Raw genomic sequence first — 23630 nt, 5'->3', positions numbered from 1 at the left:
TTGTGGTTTCGATTTGCATTTCCCTGATAATTAGTAATGTTGAGCATTTTTTCATATGTTTGTTGGCCATTTGTATATCCTCCTTTGAGAATTGTCTATTCATGTCCTTGGCCCACTTTTTGATGGGATTGTTTGCTTTTTTCTTGCTGATTTGTTTGACTTCCTTATAGATTCTGGATATTGGTCCTTTGTCAGATACATAGTTTGTGAATATTTTCTCCCACTTTGTGGGTTGTGTGTTTACTCTGCTGATTGTTTATATTGCTGTACAGAAGCTTTTTAATTTAAGCCCCATCTATTTATCTTTGTTTTTGTTTCATTTGTTTTTGGGTTCTTGGTCATGACCTTTTTGCCTAAGCCAAAGTCTAGAAGAGTTTTTCTGATGTTATCTTCTAGAATTTTTATGGCTTCAGGTCTTAGATTTAAGTTTTTGATCCACCTTGAGTTGATTTTTGTATAAGGTGAAAGATGAGGATCCAGTTTCATTCTTCTACACCTTATGCTTTTCTTAATAAGTTCTTTTCTCTAGCTTAATTTAGTGTAAGAATACAACACATAATGCATATAACATAGAAAATATGTGTTGTTTATGTTATTGGTAAGGCTTCTGGTAGGCTATTAGTAGTTAAGTTTTTGGGAGTCAAGAGTTATACATAAATTTTTGACTGCTCAAGGGGATGGTGCCCCTAACTGCCATGTTGTTCAAGAGTCAACTATAATTTTGAACTGGAAGAAACTCTAAAAATTATTTAGTCAAATTACTCCCATTTCACTGGTGAAATGACAAGACACCAAGAAAAATAAAAGGCAATTTTATCGAATGCTTACTCTCTGCTGGTTATACGTTCACATTGTCTTGTATTCCTTTTTATCCCTCTCCATGTCTACCTGCAGTAGGTGTTATTAACCCCATTTACAGGTAGGAAAGCAGGCTCCAAGAGGCATATCACCTTGCTCCATGTCTCTCAGCAAGTTTATGGCAGCACAATGACCAGAACACACTTTGTCTGACTCCTAGGTCAGTGCCATTTCAGAACAGCATGGTCCCACATTCAGGATGAGATTAATTTATTCATTCACTCAGGAAATATTCATTGGGCATCTATTCTATATAAGATCCTTGAGAACAAGACAGACACCGTACCTTCCTTCTTACAGTTGACATTCTATTAGGGGAGGCAGAATTTACACAAATAATTAGACAATGCCCAACTGCAACTGTGATAATTGCTGCTAAGTAAAAGCATCAGGTGTCAATAAGAACATTTACTTAGGGAACTAACAAGGGGTTAGGGAAGGCAGTTCCCTTCCCTAAAAGAAGTTCTGAGGCACAAGCAGCAGTTAACTATGCCCAGGAGAGCAGGGCAGGTCCCCATTAAGAGAACAATTATGAAGACCTTGAAGCAGGAGCAATGGCATGAGAAAAGTAGCATAAGCCGAACTGCATACACAAGCACAGCCAGCCCTTGCAGGGCATCAGACAAACACAATTCTAGTATTGAGGAAAGCCATAGAAGAGTTTCAAACAGGATGGTGACAAAATAAGAGTAACTCTTTCTTTAAAAAATGTATTTTAAAACATAAATTATACATAGACACATACATACAACTTTACACTAATGAAAAACGATCATATAAGTATTTTTTCAGTCCTCTTATCTGGGTGCCTTACCCACTCTCTTAACCCCATAACAATCTCCAGTTCTATAATCTACATTAACAAATCAGAATACATCTTTCAATATTTTTCTCTCATATAGTCAAATAGATACAAACATATATCGCATATAATGGATTCACACACGTATAGCTTGAAGATACTGTGGGTTTGGTTCCAGACAACAGCAATCATGTAAATATCAGAGTAAAGTGCGTCACACAAATTTTCTGGTTTCCCAGGGCATATAAATGTTATGTTTACACTATACTGTAGTCTATTAAAGTGTTCAATAGCATTATGTCTAAAAACACAATGTACATATTTAATTAAAAAATACTTTATTGCTAAAAAAAATGCTAACCATCATTTGAGTCTTCAGCAAGTCCTAATATTTTTGCTGGTGAAAGGTCTTGCCTCAATGTTGATGGCTGCTGACTGATCAGGGTGTTGGTTGCTAAAGGCTGCGATGGCTGTGGCAATTTCTTAAAAGAAGGCAATGATGAGGTTTGCCGCATCAATGGACCCTTCCTTTCACAAAATATTTCTCAGAGGCATCCAATGCTGTTTGATAGCATTTTACTCACAGTAAAACTTCTTTCAAAATTAGAGTAAATCTCCTCAAATCCTGCTGCTGCTTTATCAACTAAATTTATGTAATACTCTTAACCCTTTGTTGTCATTTAAACAATGTTCACAGCATCTTTACCAGGAGTATAGATGCCATCTGAAGAAACCACTTTCTTTGCTCATCCATAAGAAGCAACTCCTCATTGGCTCAATTTTCATCATGAGATTGTGGCAACTGAGTCACATATTCAGGCTCCACTTCTATTTTTCTTGCTATTTCCACCCTTCAAAGTCATCCATGAGGATCGGAATCAAATTCTTCCAAACTCCTGCTAATATTGATATTTTGACCTGAGGACTGGAATCAAATTCTTCCAAACTCCTGTTAATGTTGATATTTTGACCTCCTCCCATGAACCACAAATGTTCTTAATGACATCTAGAATGGTGAATCCTTTCAGAAGGTTGTCAATTTACTTTGCCCAGATTCATCAGAAGAATAATTATCTATGGCAGCTATAGCCTTACCAAATGTATTCCTACATAATAAGACTTGAAAGGCAAAATTACTCCTTGATCCATGGGCTGCAGAATGGATGTTGTATTAGCAAGCATGAAAACAACACTCATCTCCTTGTACATCTCCATCAGAGCTCTTGGGTGATTAGGTGCATTGTCAATAAGCAATAATATACTGAAATGAATCTTTTTTTTCTAAGCAGTAGGTATTAACAGTGGGCTTACAATATTCAGTAAACCATGCTGTAAACAGATGTGCTGTCATCCAGCCTGTTGTTCCATTTTATAGAGCACAAGCAGAATAGATTTAGCCTAATTCTTAAAGGCTCTAGCATTTTCAGAGTGGTAAATGAGCACTGGCTTCAACTTAAAGTCATCAGCTGCATTAGCCCACACAAAAAGAGAGTCAGCTGTCCTTTCAAGCCTGAAGTTGACTTCTCCTGTCTAGCTATGGAAGTCCTAGATGGCATCTTCTTCCAATAGAAGGTTGTTTTGTCTACATTGAAAATCTGTTGTTTCATGTATCCTGCACCAGTAATCTTAGATCTTCTCGATAACTTGTTGCAGCTTCTACATCAACACTTGCTGCTTTACTTCACAGTTTTATGTTATGGAGATGGCTTTCTTCCTAAGATCTCATGAACCAACCTCTGATAGCTTCAAACTTTTCTCCTGCAGCTTTCTCACCTCTCTCAGCCTTCATAGAACTAAAGAGAGTTAGGGTCTTGCTCTGGATTAGGCTTTGGATTAAGGGAATGTTGTAGCTGGCTTGATCTTCTATGCAGACTACTTGAACTTTCTCCATGTCTGCAATAATGCTGTTTCACTTTCTTATTTATGTGTTCACTGGAGTAGCACTTTTAATTTCCTTCAAGAACTTTTCCTTTGAATTCACAACTTTGCTAACTCTTTGGCATAAAAGTCCTAGTTTTCAGCCCATCGTGGCTTTTTTTTTTTTTTTTTTGAGACAGAGTTTCACTCTTGTAGCCCAGACTGGAGTGCAATAGTGCCATCTTGGCTCACTGCAACATCTGCCTTTCAGGTTCAAGCGATTCTCCTGCCTCAGCCTCCCAACCAGCTGGGATTACAGGTGCCAACCACAACACCCAGCTAATTTTTGTATTTTTAGTAGAGACGGGGTTTCGCCATTTTGGCCAGGTTGGTCTCAAACTTCTGACCTCAGGTGATCCACCCACCTTGGCCTCCCAAAGTGCTGGGATTACAGGCGTGAGCCACCACGCCCGGCCACCTGTCGTGGCTTTTTACATGCCTTCCTCACTAAGCTTAATCATTTCTAGTTTTTAATTTAAAGTGAGAGACATTGCAACTCTTCTTTTCACTTGAGCACTTAGAAGCCATTGCAGGGTTATTAAATTGGCCTAATTTCAGTATCATTGTCTCAGGTGACAAGGGAGGCCAGAGGAGAAGGAGAAAGATCGGGATAACAGCCAGTCAGTGGAGCAGTCAGAACACACGTAGCATTTATCAATTAAGTTCACCGTCTTATATGCATGGTTCTTGGCATCCCAAAACAATGACAACAGTAACATCAAAGATCACTGATCACAGATCACCATAACAGATATGATAATGCAAAAGCTTTAAATATTGTGAGAATTACTAAAATGTAACAGAGAGACAAAACATAAAGTTAGGCACTGATGGACTTGCTTAAAGCTGGGTTGTCACAAACCTTCAATTTGTAAAAAGCACATTATCTGTGAAGTGCAATAAAGTGAAACGCAATAAAATGAGGTGTGCCTGAGGGATTTACCATTCTTTAATAAAAATGGTCTTATGCACACTTCTCTACATCCTGCCTTTCTCATTAATATCTCATAAAAGCTCCTTGAAATCAACTGGTATAGCTATACTTTATTCTTTTTAATAACTACGCAATATTCCAGAGCATGAGGGAACCATAATTAATCTGCCATCCACCACTGATGAACACTCCTTTTGTGCCTAGCTTTGTCTATTGCAGTTACACCGCAATAACTATCCTGTATATATGTCCTGATGTATTTATGGTTTCATATTTATGTGAGAGTAGAGTGGAGCTGGCAGTTGCTACATCAAAAGGTAAATAGATTTTTTTTATTTTAATAGAAGTTGCTGCATTGTTTACAAAAAAGACTTTGGCAATTTACATCTCCATCAGTAATGCCTGAGTTGCCCTTTCCTTGGACTCCTGACAGCATTAGGTAATTTTTTTTTATGTTTAACTTTTGGGCAAATAGTGACATTTCATTGATATTTGAATTTGCATTTTCCCGACCTTTAAAAATTTAAGCATCTCTTCTGTTTGTTGATTTGTATTTCTTTTTCTGAGAAATGTCTTTTCACATCCTTTTTTTTTTGTATTAGATTGCTTGTCTTTTTCTTCTCAAAGTTTAAAACTCCTTATATGTTATAAATTTTTTATCTGTATTATAGTTTTTTTCAAATACAGCCTTTGCCTATTGAATTTACTAAATGAATATCTTCCATACAAAGTTTCTAAATTTTTACATAATGAAAGTGTTTATCTTTTCTGGCTGTGGTGTGGAAGACTGATGGGAGGGGTAAGACTAGATAGCAAGAGATCCATCAGACAGCAATTTCAGACTGGTCAAGAGGCAACATTGTGCTAGGGAAATTGGTTCAAGAGACATTAGGGAGGTAAAACTGGGAGAACTAGATGATTGACAGTATATGGGGTAAAGGAGGAGGAGAGGGGGTGCCAGGATGAATCAGAGCTCTTACTTCCTCCTAGGTGGGTTGTGGTGTCTTTCCCTAAGAAAGGAAACACAGCAGGAAGACTAAGACTGGCCTGGAACATCATGCTTTCAGTTTGACACTGTTAAGTGTGAGGGGTCTGTGAGACATCCAAGCAAAGATATCCAGTAGCTGCTAGGTACACACGTCTGGGACTCACAGGAAAGGATACAGATTTGGGAATCATCACATTTCTAGTGGCTCCAATGGAGGCCATTAGGACCATCACCTTGGGAGAGCGTATGAAGTGGGAAAAGGCAGCTTGGACCTGTGCTTTAAAGCTTGTCTAGAGGGGAACATACTGGCTAAGGAGACTGAGAGAGACCTGGGAAGTAGAAGAAAGGCCAGGAAGGGGATGGCATCATACCTCCAAGACAAGAGTCAACATGTGGAGATTTGGCTGAATAAAAGGCACTAGTGATATTACTCAGATAGTAGGAAAAAGACGGAAGAAAATTCAAATGTAAGCAGAATTAAACACACATACAAAAACACATGCATACAATTTATTTTTGCTTATGCTCTAAAAGAACCTGTAGTTTCACTGAATGCTGGGATCTGGGTGATATTTATTTAGGATGTAACAAATAAAACAATAGTATAACCTACATAAAGAGATATGCATAATGATATTCATTTTAAAGTTATCTATACTAGTAAAAAATAATCTAGTGTAATAGTTAAACAATTTAGTATTATGCCATGGCTTACTATGTGGCTATTTTTAAAAAGGAAACAGGATAGATTTATTCTCCTTTTATTATTGGGAATTTGGAAAAGTTCTTAATATCAAAAAGTTATAGAAATATATATGCAGAATATTCCTCTTTTTAAAAACAATAAAGAGGCCAGATGTGGTGGCTCATGCCTACAATTCTAGCACTTTGGGAGGCCAAAGTGGAAGGATCACTTGAGCCCAGGAGTTTGATACCAGCCTGGGCAATGTAGTGAGACCCTGTCTCTACCAAAAAATATATATATTTTTTAACTATAAAAAGACATGAATACATGTGTACATGCATTCTCACTTGCTCATTTTTTAGACTGGAAAGAGACACCCTAAATGATTAACAGTGGTTGTTTTTAAAGTAACCACTGTTACTTTAGAGATTGTGGTGATGGTGAGATTTTAATTTATTACTTATTACTTAATACAGGTCACATTGAAAATATGTTACTTTTGAAGACAAATCTCCTATTACTATTATAATATTAAAACTATGTAAATTTTTTTTAAATAGAATTATTCAACCAAGAGGAGGAGTTATTAAGAACTGTCTCTAAAGCTAATATCTACCTCTACTTTGTGTGCATGGGTATATCTATTATTTCCGTCCCATAGTAAAGTCTTTTCTGTTGCACTTCCAAGGCTAACACTAAAGTAAGTTGCTAAGATAATTTCTAATGAACAAAAGAACAATAGAAGAAAGGGGAGTGAGTTTTTTCTCAAAGGTCACAAACCATGGATGAATGAATGAATGAATGAATGAATGAATACGCAAACAGGAGCAAAGGAATGGAGTCAACAGTGAGTTTGTCGCTTTGCTGATACCACTGAGTGGTCAGAAAAGGGACTGTAAGGATGCTAATAACCATGCCAGGGTGCAGAACAGAGTGCCCAGATTTTGAAGCCAGCAAGGCCCAGGGTGAACTCTCAAAGGCCTCCCCACACTAGGTCTCCTCAGCTGTGAAGTAGAAATCATAATGCCTACCATAAAAGATTGTTTTGAGGTTTGAATAAAATTGAGAGTCTTTTTACACTGGTTGACATGAAATAGGCTTTCAAAGGTTTTCTCTCTTTTTCTTTTAATGAGTTAGGTCAACATCAAGGTATTCACACTGTCTGAATTAACTGGGTGAGAACTGGGCATGGGGTGAGTTTTTGCTGTTTAAGAGCAAAGAGAGATGGAGGGAGGGAAAAAATTTTATCAGTGATCGCCTAAAAAGATTTTCTATGCTAGCCAGATAATTTTTGAAGGTTTTTTTGTTTTGAAGAATTTTGAATTTTTTTTAAATAAAGATATGAGGGTACCTAATACCTAATCAGCACTACATGTATAGTGATCATATATCTAAAAACAGGTCTGATCTCAAATATTCTGTTGCAGTATTTCTACAAAACATCAACACCTCAATTTTAATAGTTCTTTTTGTATGGCCTGAAGTTGTAACTGTAACCCAAGTTTTACAGATGAAGTATCCCGATTTCTTATTTAGAAAATTTGGTCACCATTAACTATGGGTTAATGAAAAGGAACTCTCAACCCCCAGCACAAATTCCTCTGCAAATTATTACTCAGGTCCTGAGATTCAGATTGACTGTTACTTTTTTTTTTTAGTTAATCTAACACTTGTACAGCCCTGGCTCTGTGCCAGGCACTGTTGCAAGAGCTCTATAAATAGGTACTCACCGCTGGGAGCAGTGGCTCATGCCTGTAATCCCAGCACTTTGTGAGGCCGAGGCAGGTGGATCACTTGAGGTCAGGAGTTCGAGACCAGCCTGGCCAACATGGTGAAACCCCATCTCTACTAAAAATACCAAATTAGCTGGACGTGGTGGCACTCGCCTATAATCCCAGTTACATGGGAGGCTGAGGCAGGAGAATCGCTTGAACCCGGGAGGTGGAGGTTGCAGTGAGCCAAGACTGTGCCACTGAACTCCAGCCTGGGTGACAGAGCAAGACTCCATCTCAGAAAAAAAAAAAAAAAAAAAAAAAAAATCGGTACTCACTGAATCCTAAAAACATATTAAGAAGGTTTTATTTCTAACCCTATTTTGCAGGTGAGGAAACTGAGGCACAACAATGTTAAGTGACTTGCTAGTTAAGCAATGAAGCCAGATTTGAACCTGGACAATCTGACTGCAGAATCAGTGCTCTTAACCATTGTTTCTTATTTAGCTTGCTACATGGCATAAGGCTCTTAAAGATACTGACATGATGCAGGGTTTCTCAGGATACAATCTATAGACAGCATTGGAACAGCAGATGTTGCAAATGAGAAAGTCAAACTGAGTTAAGCACACCTCCAAAGCTACAGGTGAGGCACTAAGCTCTGTGGTTTCCAAATCATTGAATGCTAGAGCTGAAGAGGGCCTCAGAGAGCAAGAGTCCAGTCAAGGAAGAAAAAGCCAGACCAGAAACAATAAAAAGAAAACAAGCAAACAAAGGAGTCATAAAGAAACAGAACTGTGGCAAATGACGCATTAGACGAAGACCAGCAATTCCACCCAGAGAGGAGATACCAGCGGGCTACGTGTGACTCAGAAGGGGCTGGTGAGGACTTGTGCACCAGTGAGCCTACAGGGAGGGGCCTGCCATGTGGAAACAGGAGCTGTGCCTCAGCTCCTGCCATGTGGAAACAGGGGCCCACCATTGCCAGGTTCCCAATTTTTCAAGAAAAGCCAGATATTCACATTTTGTGTGAAAATTCCTGTTCTTGAAAGTTGGCAACTAATTCAAATCTGAGCTTAGGGGTAACCCCAGCCAGGCTAGTCCTATCAGGACAAGGACAAAGCTGTTCCTGTTTTTGGCTGTATCCCCATATGTCTGGCATATGGACTTTCAATAAATATCTGTTGAATGAATTAACTAAAATGATTAAAATACAACTTAAATGTAGTTCAAAAGATAAGGCTTCCTGACAGAATAGCAAAATTCGACAGTCACCCCAAACCCTGGGCTTTGTGAAATCCCAAATTGCTGTGGAACCTGGCTGAAGAAGCAGGACTTCGTAAGGAAAGATGGAGAAAGAAGTTTAACTGGAGCTTAAAAATAAAATGGCTCAGGAGCCCTCATATACAACCAAAACAGACTCAGTTTTTCAGCCCCACTTTCTGCCTCATCACCAAAGCAAGATGGGAGGACCTGCGGGCTCCACCTTCCCAACTCCACAGCTGTCTCTTTTGAGATGTTCCCTCTCAAGTTTAAGTAGATTTTACCAACTAAGTGTTATAGGATGCAGGGCACCACACCAGATAAACTTGTACCCATTCATGGATGTCAGCCCTAATCAAACTTAACAGCCTCTCTACGGTTTGAGGAGGTTCATTGATGTCATTTCTTTCTTTTCTTTCTTTTTATTTTTCTCTTTCTTTCCCTCTCTCTCTCCCTCCTTCCCTTCCCTTCCTTCCTTCCTTTCTTTTTCTTTTTGGAGACAGGCTCTCATTCTGTCACTCAGGTTAGTGTGCAGTGGTACAATCATGGCTCACTGTAGCTTCAACCTCCTGGGCTCAAGTGATCCTCCTGCCTCAGCCTCCCAAATAGCTGGAACTACAGTTGCATGCCACCACGCCCAGCTAATTTTTATATTTTTTGTAGAAACAAGGTGTCACTATGTTGCTCAGGCTGATCTCAAACTCGTGGGCTCAAGTGATCCTCCTGCCTGGGCCTCCTGAAGTGCTGGGATTACAAGCATGAGCCACCATGCCCAGCCAATGCCATACCTTAGAGACAAGCTAATCACTCTTCCAGGATTTGGAGGAAAGGGTTTTCTTGAGTTTGTTCTTAGAAACAAACAATGTAATTTTAAGATACTTCTCTCTCTCTCTCTCAAATATTTTAAGGCTCACATTGCCTGCAGATTTTAGCAGGTAAAGTAAAAATTCATCTGACCAACAAAAAAAAAAAAAGAAAAAAGAAAAATTCCCTTAAAAGTTTCAGTACCTGAATACATGAATATTGGTATTTCCCTCTGAATATAAGACATCATAATGGTGATTCATTTAAAGCCTCGTGCAACCCCAGAGATAGCAGGGTCTTGGGGCATTTTTGTTCCCAAGTGAGCAGATGGGTTTCTCATCTGGATATGGGTCACTGAGCACAGCTTGTCCCTCTCACTTCTCTGTGTTTCATCTTCACATCACAGTACACTTTCAGTTGATGCCTACTTGCAGTATCAGGATGTATGGCAATCTGGGAAGCAACATCTCTATCTACACACCCATATATGCATTTATAGTATTGAGGAGCAGCCAATCTCCTAAAATGTCTAGGCTAGTAATTGTATCAAATAACCTGTCCTATTAAGGCCATAAATATTCTCATATTAGTCAGTCCCAATTTTGGGGGTAGGAAATGTGCTTACCAGGCATGGAGATAATAAAGAGGAGTAGAACTGTTTGTTTTAACTCAAGCAAGTTTCATACGGTTGTGTCTCTTGCCTAGCTCTTAGCAAGTCCAATCCAAGGAGCCCTAGGCCAGCTCAGCCTCAGTAATAATATTTAACAGTAGCAGCGGCACGAAGATTCACTGCAGGCTTACTATGTGACAAGCACTTGTTCCAAGAACTGTTTGTGTATTAATTCATTTAATCCTCAACTCAACTCTGAGGTAGTTCTTATTATTCATTTATTTGTTCATCAAATGTTCCTGGAGTCCTGCCTATGTGCCAGACACTGAAATAAGCAGGCAGGATATAGCAATGAACAAAACAGACAAAATCCCAGCCCTCTTGGAGTCTATTTTTCAGTGGAGGGAAGAACATAATAAATGAAAAAGTAAGTATCTTTTATGTTGGATGATGTTAAGTGCTATAGAGAAAAATAAAGCAGAGTGTGGGGGCTGAGGAGTACTGGTAAGGAAAGGAGTTGCATGGCATGGGGGGCAGTCATAAGTTGGCATCTGAGCAGAGCCCAGAAAAGCAGGGGAGTGAGCCTAAGAACATCTGGGGTGAGAGTGAGAAATGAGTTATTTCTTGAGAACATGCCTATCAAAGTAAGTTGGTTTGCTCCGCTGGACACTTGGTTGAGAGAGAAGATCAAAGATTCAGAAGCACCAGGCTACAGATGAAGAAATGGACTGAGAGGGTCAGCTGACTGCATTCACTCAGCTAGCAAGGGGCAGAGCTGGTGTCCAGACACAGGCAGTCAGCCCCAGAGCCTGCACTGTTGGCCAGAACATCAGATGCCTTGGTTGGAGCCATTCCTCTTTTTTCCTGGTCGATTCCACCCTTAGCCAGGCCCAGTTAGTGACTTCTCTTATTTTCTTAAGGCAGAGATTCACTGATTTCAGCCACACCACCACCAGTTTCCCTGCCCCCATCTACTTCATACTGAAACTGCAGCCACCTGTCTCCCAACGGTTACAAACCCCTGGTCCCCGAGGCCAGAAACTTCCCGGACCTTGCTCTCAGCTGTCAATCTGCCTCCTTGATAAGCTCATCAAGAATTAAGATGTTGGTTCTCTAAATCAACTTCTTTCTGCACTTTCCTTCTAATATTATGCTAAAATAGTTTCCTTTTTAATTCTTGTTCTTGCACTTAACCTATTTCTCCTTTCTCAAGATGTTTCCCTTTAGACCTGCGCAATCCAACAAAGTAGCTATCAGCCACAAGTGGCTAGTGAGAACCTGAAATGTGGTTAGTACAAATGGAGATGTGTTCTGAGTATCAAATACACACCAGAATCTGAAGACCTGGTATTAAAAAGTGGAACATAAAATCTCTTATTAATATTTTTTTGTAGTAACTATTAGGTTAGTGCAAAAGTAATTGCTGGTTTTTGCCATTAAAAAAAAAAAATAGCAAAAACTGCAATAACTTTTGCACCAACCTAATACATGTTGAAATGAAAATATTATGGATATATTAGGTTAACTAAAATATATTATTAAAATTAATTTCACATGTTCCATATTATACTTCTATTTGAGAGCACTTCTTTAGCCCATTGTTTCAAGACACTCACATCCCACCATTCTCAAAGGCCACATTTGCCTTTGACTGTTCTCATCCTAGATAGGATACAGCTGAGATCCACAGTATGCTTTGGGGAATAAGGGTCTTACTAGATCGGTTAAGACTGTGAATCTTTTTAAATCTATCCTCCAAAGTCTGATTCAAGGTATTTCAATACACTATTGATCATTTCACTAAAATTCCTTGAAAATCCTTGTTATTTTCTAGATACTCAGTTCATCATTGGGAAACTCTATTGCAAGTAGTTTACAATGGCACAGCCTCATTAGTTTCTTATTAATCTGATTTTTTATTTTTTTCTGAATGTGTATGTTAAACTTCAATTTTCTTCTAATTTTTAACTGGCATAGGAAGAAAATGTTCAAGAAACTACAGACTGGACAGCCCAGTGGAAATTCAGGCACTAATTTCAACAGACATTTTGGGGAACATTGTAAAGTAAGCAAAGTTCACTAGAACCTATAAAGTAACCAAAAAGCATTTTCCTTGGAGGCTGATGGGCAGGCATTGAAAGTTATCTCCAAAGAGGAACTGCTAAAATGTTTTCCCCTCCTTTTCTAGGGACAGTCTCTGTATCTTATAGTCATACTTTATATTCAAACCTGAACTTATCTGAGAAAAGGGAAACGGCTGCATCCTGGTCTCACTTACAACCCTGAGATGGAAGATGAGATTTGTCATTGCAGAATTTAATGGTCTGTGTCCTTTAGTAAAACCTTCTGGTCACCCCTCAAGTAAAGCTTCAAAAAAGCTTAGGCACTTGTGCAGAAACAGCATGAGAAGAAACCAAAAGGCAGAAAACTTACACATATAAGGGCTGATTTATGCAAAGTTTCTACTTTTAAACAGAGAAACCAATACCTACCCTCAAAGCCTGTATTTACTAAAGAAATGTTAGAGTGACAAGGAGGTCAATAAAATAAATTATTCAAATCTGCTTCTTAAAAAGAGGTTCTAAGACTATTTTAAAACTTCTGAAAGACACCCATCAAAATTAAAACAAAAACATAGCAACAAATACAATGAGTGAAACTTGATTAGATCCGGGTTTTTTAACAAAAAACACTCTTGTGACAATTGGGGAAATCTGAATACGGGTAAAAGTTAGGTGATATTACAGGATTAGTGTTAATTTTTATAGATGTTATGATGTCATTGAGATTATGAAAAAGTGTCTAGAGAGTGAAATGTGGGTACCTAGAGAATGTAAATATAATAATGTTAATAATAAATATGTCAATAAATTGCCATTGTAAATTCTATGTCCCAAAGAAGCACCCCTCACCATTACAAATTATGATATTAAATACAATTTTGCATGACTGGTAATTGTGCTGACCTGTATTTCACATGTTTTAGCAGAATTTCATTGGACAATGTATACATGTTGGATATAAGAAATCAGTAGTACTCATCTTCAAAAAGTTGCTTAGTGGATCTCAAGCTGGGGATGCAACAGAGCATATAAGGGAATAGGTTCTGATTCAGAGAGAATCAAAGTTCAAGTTCACTCTGTCACTTATTTGCTGTGTGAACTTGGACACATTACTGAACCTACCTAAGCTTTGTTCTCCTATTAAATGTTCCCTATGTAATAAAATCAGTGTGACAATTAAATAAAAACATCTCAAATCTGAAGCATAGCTCCTGGCGCAGAGCAGGTGCTTACCTCTTAGCGGCTATTATTATTTACACTCTGTTATAACACTGGGCCTAGTTTTCCTATAGGAACACACAACATTATTTTAACTTGGATTATCTTTGCTAAATAAAAAAACACAGACTGTCTAAGTCTCAACTCCAGCAAAGCACATGAACAAGTCTCACATAATAACGTGAGATAATTTCAAATGGAGAAATGCTGGACAAATACATTGTCATCTAATGTCAAGATTCAACAATCTGTACTATTTAAAAAAAAACAGATCAATGTAAGGAAAATTTAAAAAAATAATACACGACTTGACTTCTGCATACAAGGAACTTAAAATCTAGTTATGCAGATAATTGGCAATAAAGGATCTGTAAAATGTCAACAACGGCAGAATAAGACAGACTCTGTTAATAATAAAATAGTTCCTACCTTTTTATTTTTTATTTTTTTGCTCTGTTACCCAGGCTGGAGCGCAGTTGTGTCATCATGGCTCACTGCAGCCTCAAGTTCCCAGACTCAAGCAATTGCCAGGCTCATCTCAGCCTCCTGAGTAGCTGGGAGTACAGGCATGCACCACCACACCTGGCTAACTTTTTGTAGAGATGGGGTGTATTAGTCCATTCTCGCACTGCTAATAATGACATACCTGAGACTGGGTATTTATCAAGGAAAGAGGCTCAATGGACTCACAGTTCCACATGGCCAGGGAAACCTCACAATCATGGTGGAAGGCAAAGGAGAAGCAAAGTCATGTCTTAATGGTGGCAGGCAAGAGAGAGCGTGTGCAGGGGAACTCCCCTTTATAAAACCATCAGATCTTGTGAGACTTATTCACTATCACAAGAACAGTATAGAGGAAACTGCCCTCATGATTCAATTATCTCCACCTGGCCCTGCCCTTGACACATGGGGATTATTACAATTCAAGGTGAGATTTGGGTGGAGACACAGCCAAACCATATCATTCCACCCCGGCCCCTCCCAAATCTCACGTCCTCACCTTTCAAAACACAATAATGCCCTTCCAACAGTCCCTCAAAATCTTAACTTATTCCAGCATTAATCCAAAAGCCTAAATCAAAAGTCTCATCGGAGATAAGGCAAGTACCTTCCACCTATGAGCCTGTAAAATCAAAAGCAAGTTAGTTACTTCCTAGATACGATCGGGGTACAGGTGCTGAGTAAATATATCCATTCCAAATGGGAGAAATTGTCCAAAACAAAAGGGCTACAGGCCCCATGCAAGTCCTAAATCCAATAGGGCAGTCATTAAACCTTAAAGTTCCAAAATGATCTCCTTTGACTCCATGCCTCACATCCAGGTGACGCAAGAGGTGGGCTCCCACAACCTTGGGCAGTTCTTCCCCTGTGGCTTTGCAGGGTACAGCCATCCTCCTGGCTGCTTTCATGGGCTGGCATTAAGTGTCTGTGGCTTTTCCGGGTACATGGTGCAAGCTCTCGGTGGATCTACCATTCTAGGGTCTGGTGGATGATGGCCCTCTTCTCACAGCTCCACTAGGCGGTGCCCCAGTGGGGACTCTGTGTGGGGGCTCCAACTCCACATTTCCCTTCCACACTGCCCTAGCAGAAGTTCTCCATGAGGGCCCCACTCCTGCAGCAAACTTCTGCCTGGACATCCAGGCATTTCCATACATCCTCTGAAATCTAGGCAGAGGTTCTCAAACCTCAATTCTTGACTTCTGTGCATCCACAGGCCCAACACATGTAAGCCACCAAGGCTTGAGGCTTGCACCCTCTGAAGCAACAGCCTGAGTGGTATGTTGGCCCCTTTTAGCCATGGCTGGAGCTAAAACAGCTGGGATGCAGGGCACCATATTTGGAGGCTGCACAGAGCAGGGGGGCCCTGGGTCCGGCCCATGAAACAATTTTTCCCTCCAAGGCCTCCAGGCCTGTGATAGGAGGGGCTGCCATGAAGGTTTCAGATATGCCCTGGAGACATTTTCCCCCTTGTCTTCGTGATTAACATTTGGCTCCTCATTACTTAATGCAAATTTCTGCAGCTGGCTTGAATTTTTCCTCAGAAAATGGGTTTTTCTTTTCTATTGCATCATCGGGCTGCAAATTTTTTGAACTTTTATGCCCTGCATAAAACATAAGTTCCCTTTTAAACATAAGTTCCAATTCCAAACCACATCTTTGTGAACACATAAAACTGAATGCTTTTAACAGCAACCAAGCCACCTCTTGAATGCTTTGCTGCTTAGAAATTTCTTCGACCAGATGCCCTAAATAATTTCTCTCAAGTTCAAAGTTCCACATATCTTTAGGGCACAGGAAAAATGCTGCCAGTCTCTTTGCTAAAACATAGTAAGAGTCACCTTTATTCCAGTTCCCAACAATGTTCCTCATCTCCATCTGAGATGAGCAACATTTGGTCAAAGCCATTCAACAAGTCTCTAGGAAGTTCCAAACTTTCCCACATCTTCCTGACTTCTTCTGAGTCCTCCAAACTATTCCAATCCCTGCCTGTTACCCAGTTCCAAAGTTGCTTCCACATTTTCAGGTATCTTTGCAGCAGTGCCCCACTACCCAGTACCAATTTACTATATTAGTCCATTCTCATGCTGCTAATAAAGACATACCCAAGACTGGGTAATTTGTAAAGGAAAGAGGTTCAATGAACTCACAGTTCCACATGGCCAGGGAGGCCCCACAATCATGGCAGAAGGCAAAAGAGAAGCAAGGCACATCTTACATGGCAGTAGGCAAGAGAGAGCTTGTGCAGGGGAATCCCCATTTATAAAACCATCAAATATTGTGAGACTTATTCACTATTTGAGAACAGTATGGGGGAAACTGCCCTCATGATTCAATGATCTCCACCTAGCCCTGCCCTTGACACATGGGGATTATTACAATTCAAGGTGAGATTTGGGTGGGAACACAGAGCCAAACCATATCATGGGGTTTCAGCATGTTGCTTAGGATGGTCTCGAACTCCTGGGCTCAAGAGATCTGCCCACCTCAGCCTCTCAGTGCTAGGATTACAGGCATGCGCCACCACGCTCAGCCCAGTTCATACTTTTGAGTTCTTGATACTTGCCCAGCACTATCCAGGCCCTATCCGCATGTCATTCCACTAATGCAAGCCCACACCAAATCCTGCCAGCTCCACCTTCAAAACACATCCAGATATCTCTCACCCCCAGTGATTCCTTTCCTGCATTGCCCCTGTAGCCTAACCAACCTCCCTGCTCTTCCTTTTCTCTCCTCTACAGACTATTCATCCAGCAGCCAGAATAATTCTTTTAAACACCCAAGTCATCATAATTTCACTCCTGTTCAAAATCCTTCAAAACTTTCCAGTCACTGAAAGCAAAAAGGCCAAAATATTTAAAAGGCCCTAAAAACTTTATCTACAGGATCCAACCCTGACTACTTTTATAACTTCGTTTTCTACCACTCTCCACCACAATGGTATCCTTGAAGTTTCTTAAACGCTTGAAGCCTATCTCAGGGTCCTGAGTAGTAGACCTGGAATATCACTCCCCCAGATAGCCCTGTGGCCTATCTCTCACTTCCTTAAGTGTATGATCAACGGTCACCCTATTAAAGAGACCCTCCCTGACCACACTATGTAATACTAACCAGCAGAGGGTAGCTGAATGAACTACCATATAGTCACCCTATGGGGGACTGTACAGCTGTGAAAAAGAATGAGGATGATCTCTATGAAGTGATAGGGAATGATTTTCCAGATGTATGGTTAAGTGACAAAAATGAGATACAAAAAAATACATAGAGTGTTACCTTGTTTAAGAAGGGTAGTTAGAAAAAAAAAAAAAGAATCCAAATAACTTTGTTGTTGTTGTTGTTGTTGTTGTTGTTGTTTTTGAGACAGAGTCTCACTCTGTCGCCCAGGCTGGAGTGCAGTGTTGTAATCTCGGCTCACTGCAGTCTCTGCCTCCTGGTTCAGGCCATTCTCTTGCCTCAGCCTCCTAGGTAGCTGGAATTACAGGCGTGTGCCACCATGCCCAGCTAATTTTTTGTTTTAGTAGAGACGGGGTTTCACTGCGTTAGCCAGGATGGTCTCAATCTCCTGACCTGATGATCTGCCCCTCAGCCTTGGCCTCCCAAAGTGCTGGGATTACAGTCATGAGTCACTGCACCCGGCCAGAATCCAAGTAACTTTTGAATATAGTATTGCATATTCACTGGGATATACAGATATTTCTTATTATGGAGTTATATCTTGAAAAACTCATTGTAGACTTGAAAAATCTTAAGTCGAACCATTGCTAAGTTGGAGACTCTCTGTAATGAAAAATAAAAGGAACTGTAAAGAAATCTTTAACTGTATTTAGTAAGTTTGTAGTTGGTAGTAGATTGGTACAGCAACTGTAAAATGATTTGGGGTTTAACATAGATTAGGAAAATATACTGATGCTACTAAGAACAGAGTTCTCACTGTGGGAGTAAGGAGATGCAAATATGGAAGAGCAGAAGAGGCAGAAGAACTAAGCAGCAAGATTATTAGTGTTAGAAGTATCAGGGTGAACTCCTGACTTTGTAAAAACTCTATTTCTTAACTTTGAAAACTGACAAGGCTGAGAAGCAATGACTCTGGTACCTGTGGGCACATCTAGCACCCAGAACTTGATTTCTAAATACCTTCTCTCACTAAAAGAAACCAGGGAACCTAATGATTCGAAGGCTGAGGCAGGAACACTACAAAATGAGTCCAGAACATCTTTCTGTGCCAGAAAGTAAGGAAGTGTTTTAAATCAAACAGGAACAGAGCAAAAGGACTCTGAAGCTTGAAGGTGTTCCCGCTTGTCAAATATGGGGTTGCTGAGCATCAAAATGGATGACAGGAATGCCATATTTAAAAAAGAATCCATGAGTCCACATAACCTTCTAAAATAAAATAAAAAAAGGGAGGATGTATGTGCAAAAGCTATTCATTACTGAACAATTAAACTAATAAATATATACATAGAAAAACAGAAGAGAAAATTGCTGGGTGGTTCATGCCTATAATCCCGATACTTTGGGAAACTGACTTGGGAGGATTGCTTGAGCCCAGGAGTTCAAGACCAGCCTGGGCACCATGGCGAAACCCCGTCTCTATAAAAAATACAAAAAAATTAGGTGGACGTGAAGGCATGTCCCTGTAGTCCCAGCTACTTGGAAACTGAGGTGGGAAGATTGCTTGAGTCTGGGAGATCAAGGCTGCAGTGAGCCGTAATTGTGTCACTATATTCTAGCCTGGGCAACAGAGTGAGACTGTGTCTCAAAAGAAAAGAGAAAAGGAAATGAAACAAAGAAGGAAAGAAGGGAAGAGAAGGGAAGGGACAGGAAGGGAGGGGGAGGGGAGGGGAGGGAGGGGAGGTGAGGGGAGAGAGGAAGGATGGAAGGAAGGGAGGGAGGGAGAAGAAAGGGACGGGGGGTGGGGGAAGAAAATTACCATTTGAAAATATTTTAGTGGCTGGATGTGGTGGCTCACGCCTGTAATCCCAACACTTTGGTAGGCCAAGGAGGGAGAATCACTTGAGCCCAGGAGTTTAAGACCAGTCTGGGCAACATAGGGAAACCCTGTTTCTACAAAAAATAAAAAAAAAATTAGCCAAGCATGGTGGCATGCACCTGTAGTCCTGGCTACTCAGAAGGCTGAGGTGGCAGAATTGCTTGAGCCTCAGAGGTCAAGGCTGGAGTTAGCTGTGATAGCACCCCTGTACTCCAGCCTGGGTGACACAGTGAGACCCTGTCTCAAAAAATAAAATATTTTAGTGATAATGGATTCTGGGAAGAATCACCATAGGATACCAAAACCACTGAATGAACAATGGCTGGAGAACAGGATATTCACTCAACCTCAAAACATCACTTAACACATCATTTATTACTTACAAAGGTAAAATGGTGCCTCTACAATGGAGAAATCTGGTAAACTTCACTTTAACCAAATGTCAAAGTTAACATCTCCAATAATGTGACAAACAGACTACATCTTCCTGATGTGACACACTGAGAAGGACCCAACATAGCTATGAAGTATTCCTGCTACAAAGAGTTACAACCAGAATCTGATCATGAGGAAACAAGCAGGCAATCCACATCCAAAGGGACATTCGGTAAAGCAACCAGCCCAGACACTTCAAAAATGATGATGTCTTAAAGTACCAAAAAAAAAAAAAAAGCAACAATTTTAGGTTAAAGGGGGTTAAAAAGGCATGATTATCAAATGAAGTATGTGGTGCAGGACTGGCTTCTGGGCTCTCTACCAGGAAACAGTATTGTATCAATGCCACATTTCCAGATTATGATGATTCTGTGACTTGTTGGAGAATGCTCTTGTTCTTATGAGAAATATGCTGAAGAATTACAGGTGAGGTGTCATGAGGTCTGAAACTCTCAAATGGTTTGGCAAAAATAATAGATGTGTGTGTCCAAAGAAAACTAATGTGACAGTTAACTGGTGATTCAAGGAGAAAGTATGCAAATGTTCACTGTACTAATTTTGCAACTGTCCTAAAGATTTTAATTGTTCTAAAATTTCAAAAAAAAACCCTAAATTGAAATATTAACGACTTCCATCCCCCCTTTCTTTGCTTTACTCATCTCTGTACTAGTAAATGTTTACTTTATCACCATCCAGCATCCATGTTTTTACTCATTTACTTACTGTCCTCTCTCCCTCACTATAAGGTGAGCTTCACAAAGGCAGGGAACTGTGCGTACCTTGCTGTATCCCCCATTCATTGTGCAGTGCTTAACATATAATTGACACTCAGTAAATATTTATTGAATGACTGGTGTTCCCAGTAATTCTATGAAGTGGGTTTATTATTCTCCTTTCCCTCATGTGAGTGGTACTCTCTTCAAAAGTGAAGGTACTGAAGTGAACAGAAGTTAGGGAACTCACACAAGTTCATGACTCAGGTGAGGAGTGGGGCCAGGATCCAAAGCTAGGCATCTGACCCCAGAGCTGATGCTGTTAATCACTGCATTTGCACTTCCCTAATGAGGCAGGCTTGGGTCCCCAAAAGGGGATATACCCATTCAGTCTTGTCTTTAGTTTAAGGCCTATGGAGAGCAGTTTATAAATACATGTTTGCTGAATCAAATGACTTCTGAATGAATACATGAATTAGGTGAGAGAGACCACTAGGAAGGGACAGTTCAAATAATCTTCTGTTGGAGGTGGAGCTTGGGCAAACTGGGTTTGCAGTGGAAGGGAGAACACAGGTACAGGCAGCAGTGACCCAAGATGCCAGGGAATGAGGGACCAGCTTGCCTGGAGGAGAGTTACCCCATGCATTCAGTTAATCCCTGTGTGTATCTCTTCTTTTCCCCAGCCACCCGCACATGAACTCCCCAGAGCTATTTGGGCCCTGTGATGGTAGTCCACCCTGGCCTTCTGGCCTCCCTGCCTCCAATTCCTCCTGACTGCGCCTTCCTCTTTGTTGCTAACAGATTCTTCTTCCCAGGCGCATGGTCCTGATCCTGTAAGGCCCAGGAGCAGCTCTCTCAGCTCAGAGAATCCAGACTCTCTAAGGGGACACTCAGCAATCTTTTCCCACATTATCACATGTCCACACATCACCAGTCCTTGAAGGCTGGCCTCAAATATCCTCCCTCCCATAAAGACTGCTTCACAAAAGACACTTGATTTCACAAAAGAGACTGCCTTCTTCTTCCCTCTGTACCCCCACAGCTCACCTTTTTTTTTTTTTTTTTTTTTTTTTGAGACAGGGTCATATTCTGTCACCCAGGCTGGAGTTCAGTGGCACAGTCACAGCTTACTGCATCCTCTGCCTCCGGGACTCAGGTGATTCTCCCCTCAGCCTTCCGAGTAGCTGGGACTATAGGTATGCACCACCACGCTCAGCTAATGTTTGTATTTTTTGTAGAGCCGATCTTTCACCGTGTTGGCCCTGCTGGTCTCCGATTCCTGGCCTCAAGTGATCCACCTGCCTCAGCCTCCCAAAGTGCTAGGATGACAGGTGTAAGCCACCACGCCCAGCCCAGGCCTCTCTTACAACACTGACTTCTTTATCTGATCGTGCAGGTACTTTTGAGTCTGTCTCAACCCCTCCCCCTTGGCTGTCTTCCATAGATGCACGCGCGCACCTCCCGGGTAGGCAGTGGACGCTGAGCAAACGGACGGACGGGCTGGAAGGCTGGCATTGGGGTACAGGAGCCAGCCATGAGAACCCCTCAAGTACAGGTGAACTCGCTGGGAGGTTACTGCTGTACTCCCGGGGTTTGGCTATGGCCTGACTGGGGCCAATGTGTGGAGGGTGAAGGAGGATGGGGAGGCAAAATGGGGAGAAAGGGACTTATTTCCTGAGGCTGTTGTGACGACTTGGCTGACAACACACGGAGAGGATGGAACCAGTTCTGATACTAGTTTTTAGGATTTGAGGGGAGAAAAAGGAGCAGGAGTCGCACCACTTAGGAATCCCAACGTGAGGCCGCTGCCGACTGGGCTTCCTAGTTGCCTCCCCGCTCCTCGCTGTGGGGTGACTCTGCTGCTTACGGCGGACGCGGCGCGGGCGGGGACGGCACCGCGTGGGAGGGCAGCAGGCGTCGCCCTCCAGCAGGTGGCATCCGCGCCGGCACCCCGTCCCGGGCGCGTTCACGGCTGGGAAGAAGTTTTGCAATCCGCTGAAGCGCTCAGCGACGTTACTGGGGAAGCCCAGGAAGGAACTTGGTCACTGGAGCTCGGGAGGGGGCCGGCGGGGGGGCGCAGGCCCCGCAGGAGAGGCTAGCGGGCCGGAGCCCGTCCTTCCCTAAGGCCACAGTTCCTTGCTGACTCCATGAGGGACACTGGCGATGAAATAATAACTTTCTCTTCCTGAAAAGGCTCCCACGGCTGAGTTGTTCCCGGCCCACAGCGACCCGTCCCCACCCGTCTCTGATCGGCAGCCGCCTCGAGCCCGGCGCGTCCACCCAGCCTGGGCGCGGCCCAGTACCCGCCGGCCGGCGCGGGGCCCCTGGGGCAGGCTTCACTCACCAAAGCAGTGCAGCAGGCAGACCACGCCGAGGACCCCCAGGGCCCGCCCCGCGTCGCTCCCAGCAACCATGGCTCGTCGGGCCGGCCTCTGCGCGAGTGCCCAGCCACAAGCAGCCCGAAGTTCAAGCACCGCCTACGCGGGCGGCCAGAAGTAGGGCTCCGCCCCGCCCTGGGCTGGCAGCCAGCGGCCCGCCTCGGCCCTTCCTCCCCCACCCTCCGCGGCGCCGCGTTTGTCTTCGCGCTTCCACTCCCCGGGCGCGCCCCTGGGCTCGGCTCTGCGCGCCTCCTTCCTGTGTCCCCGGGGCGCCGTCCAGTCCTCCAGCTCTGTCCCTCCCGTCATTCCGCCGCCATTCCATGCGCTATTTTTAAGTAAGAAATTCTTTCCTTGAAAGTGGCTTGCGTTTTAAAAACCAGGTTTCTCTGCCTTCCTCCCGCACCTCCCGCGCTTCCCCTTAGCGTTTGGGGCGTGCTGAAGGCCCCTCCGTGGCTGGACGGGGCTGTTGCTGCCAGAGAGCCACCGGAGGAGGCAGGGGGACGGGCGGGAGCACCCGGGGCCCCTCATCCCTTCAGCGCTGTGCGATCCCGCATCAGACGGCCTCTTTGAACCACTTTTCCTCAAACATGACAAGAAAAGGGAGCATTTTAGACAGCTGTTAGTAGGCGTAGGGTTACCTGAGGCAGGCCTCCCCCGTCCCCACACTCCCTTATCCCCGGAGCAGGGATTTCCAGCCTTTGGTTTCTCCCTTCTCAGGTTCCTCTTTTTCTCTCTTCCCTCATCTCAACCGGGACTTTCCCT

The 23630-nt window shown here is 42.2% G+C and overlaps 1 protein-coding gene across 10 annotated transcripts in view; it reads right to left on the bottom strand.

Annotated features, from left to right (window-relative positions):
* CD58 (CD58 molecule) overlaps positions 1-23046 on the bottom strand; it is a 151079-nt gene extending 128033 nt beyond the window's left edge. For all 10 annotated transcript variants that reach the window (XR_010123700.1, XR_010123699.1, XR_010123696.1 and 7 more), the window contains exon 1: positions 22835-23046. Coding sequence is in view for 3 of the 10 variants with exons in the window: in XM_063651562.1 (XP_063507632.1) it covers positions 22835-22904 (70 nt within the window). In the remaining 7 variants the exon portion in view is untranslated. The remainder of the gene's footprint in view (positions 1-22834) is intronic.
* Between the last annotated feature and the right edge of the window lie 584 nt (positions 23047-23630).

This window comes from Pongo pygmaeus, chromosome 1, assembly GCF_028885625.2.
Source record: "Pongo pygmaeus isolate AG05252 chromosome 1, NHGRI_mPonPyg2-v2.0_pri, whole genome shotgun sequence".
Taxonomy (NCBI): domain Eukaryota; kingdom Metazoa; phylum Chordata; class Mammalia; order Primates; family Hominidae; genus Pongo; species Pongo pygmaeus.
This window is presented reverse-complemented; position numbering and strand designations above follow the sequence as displayed.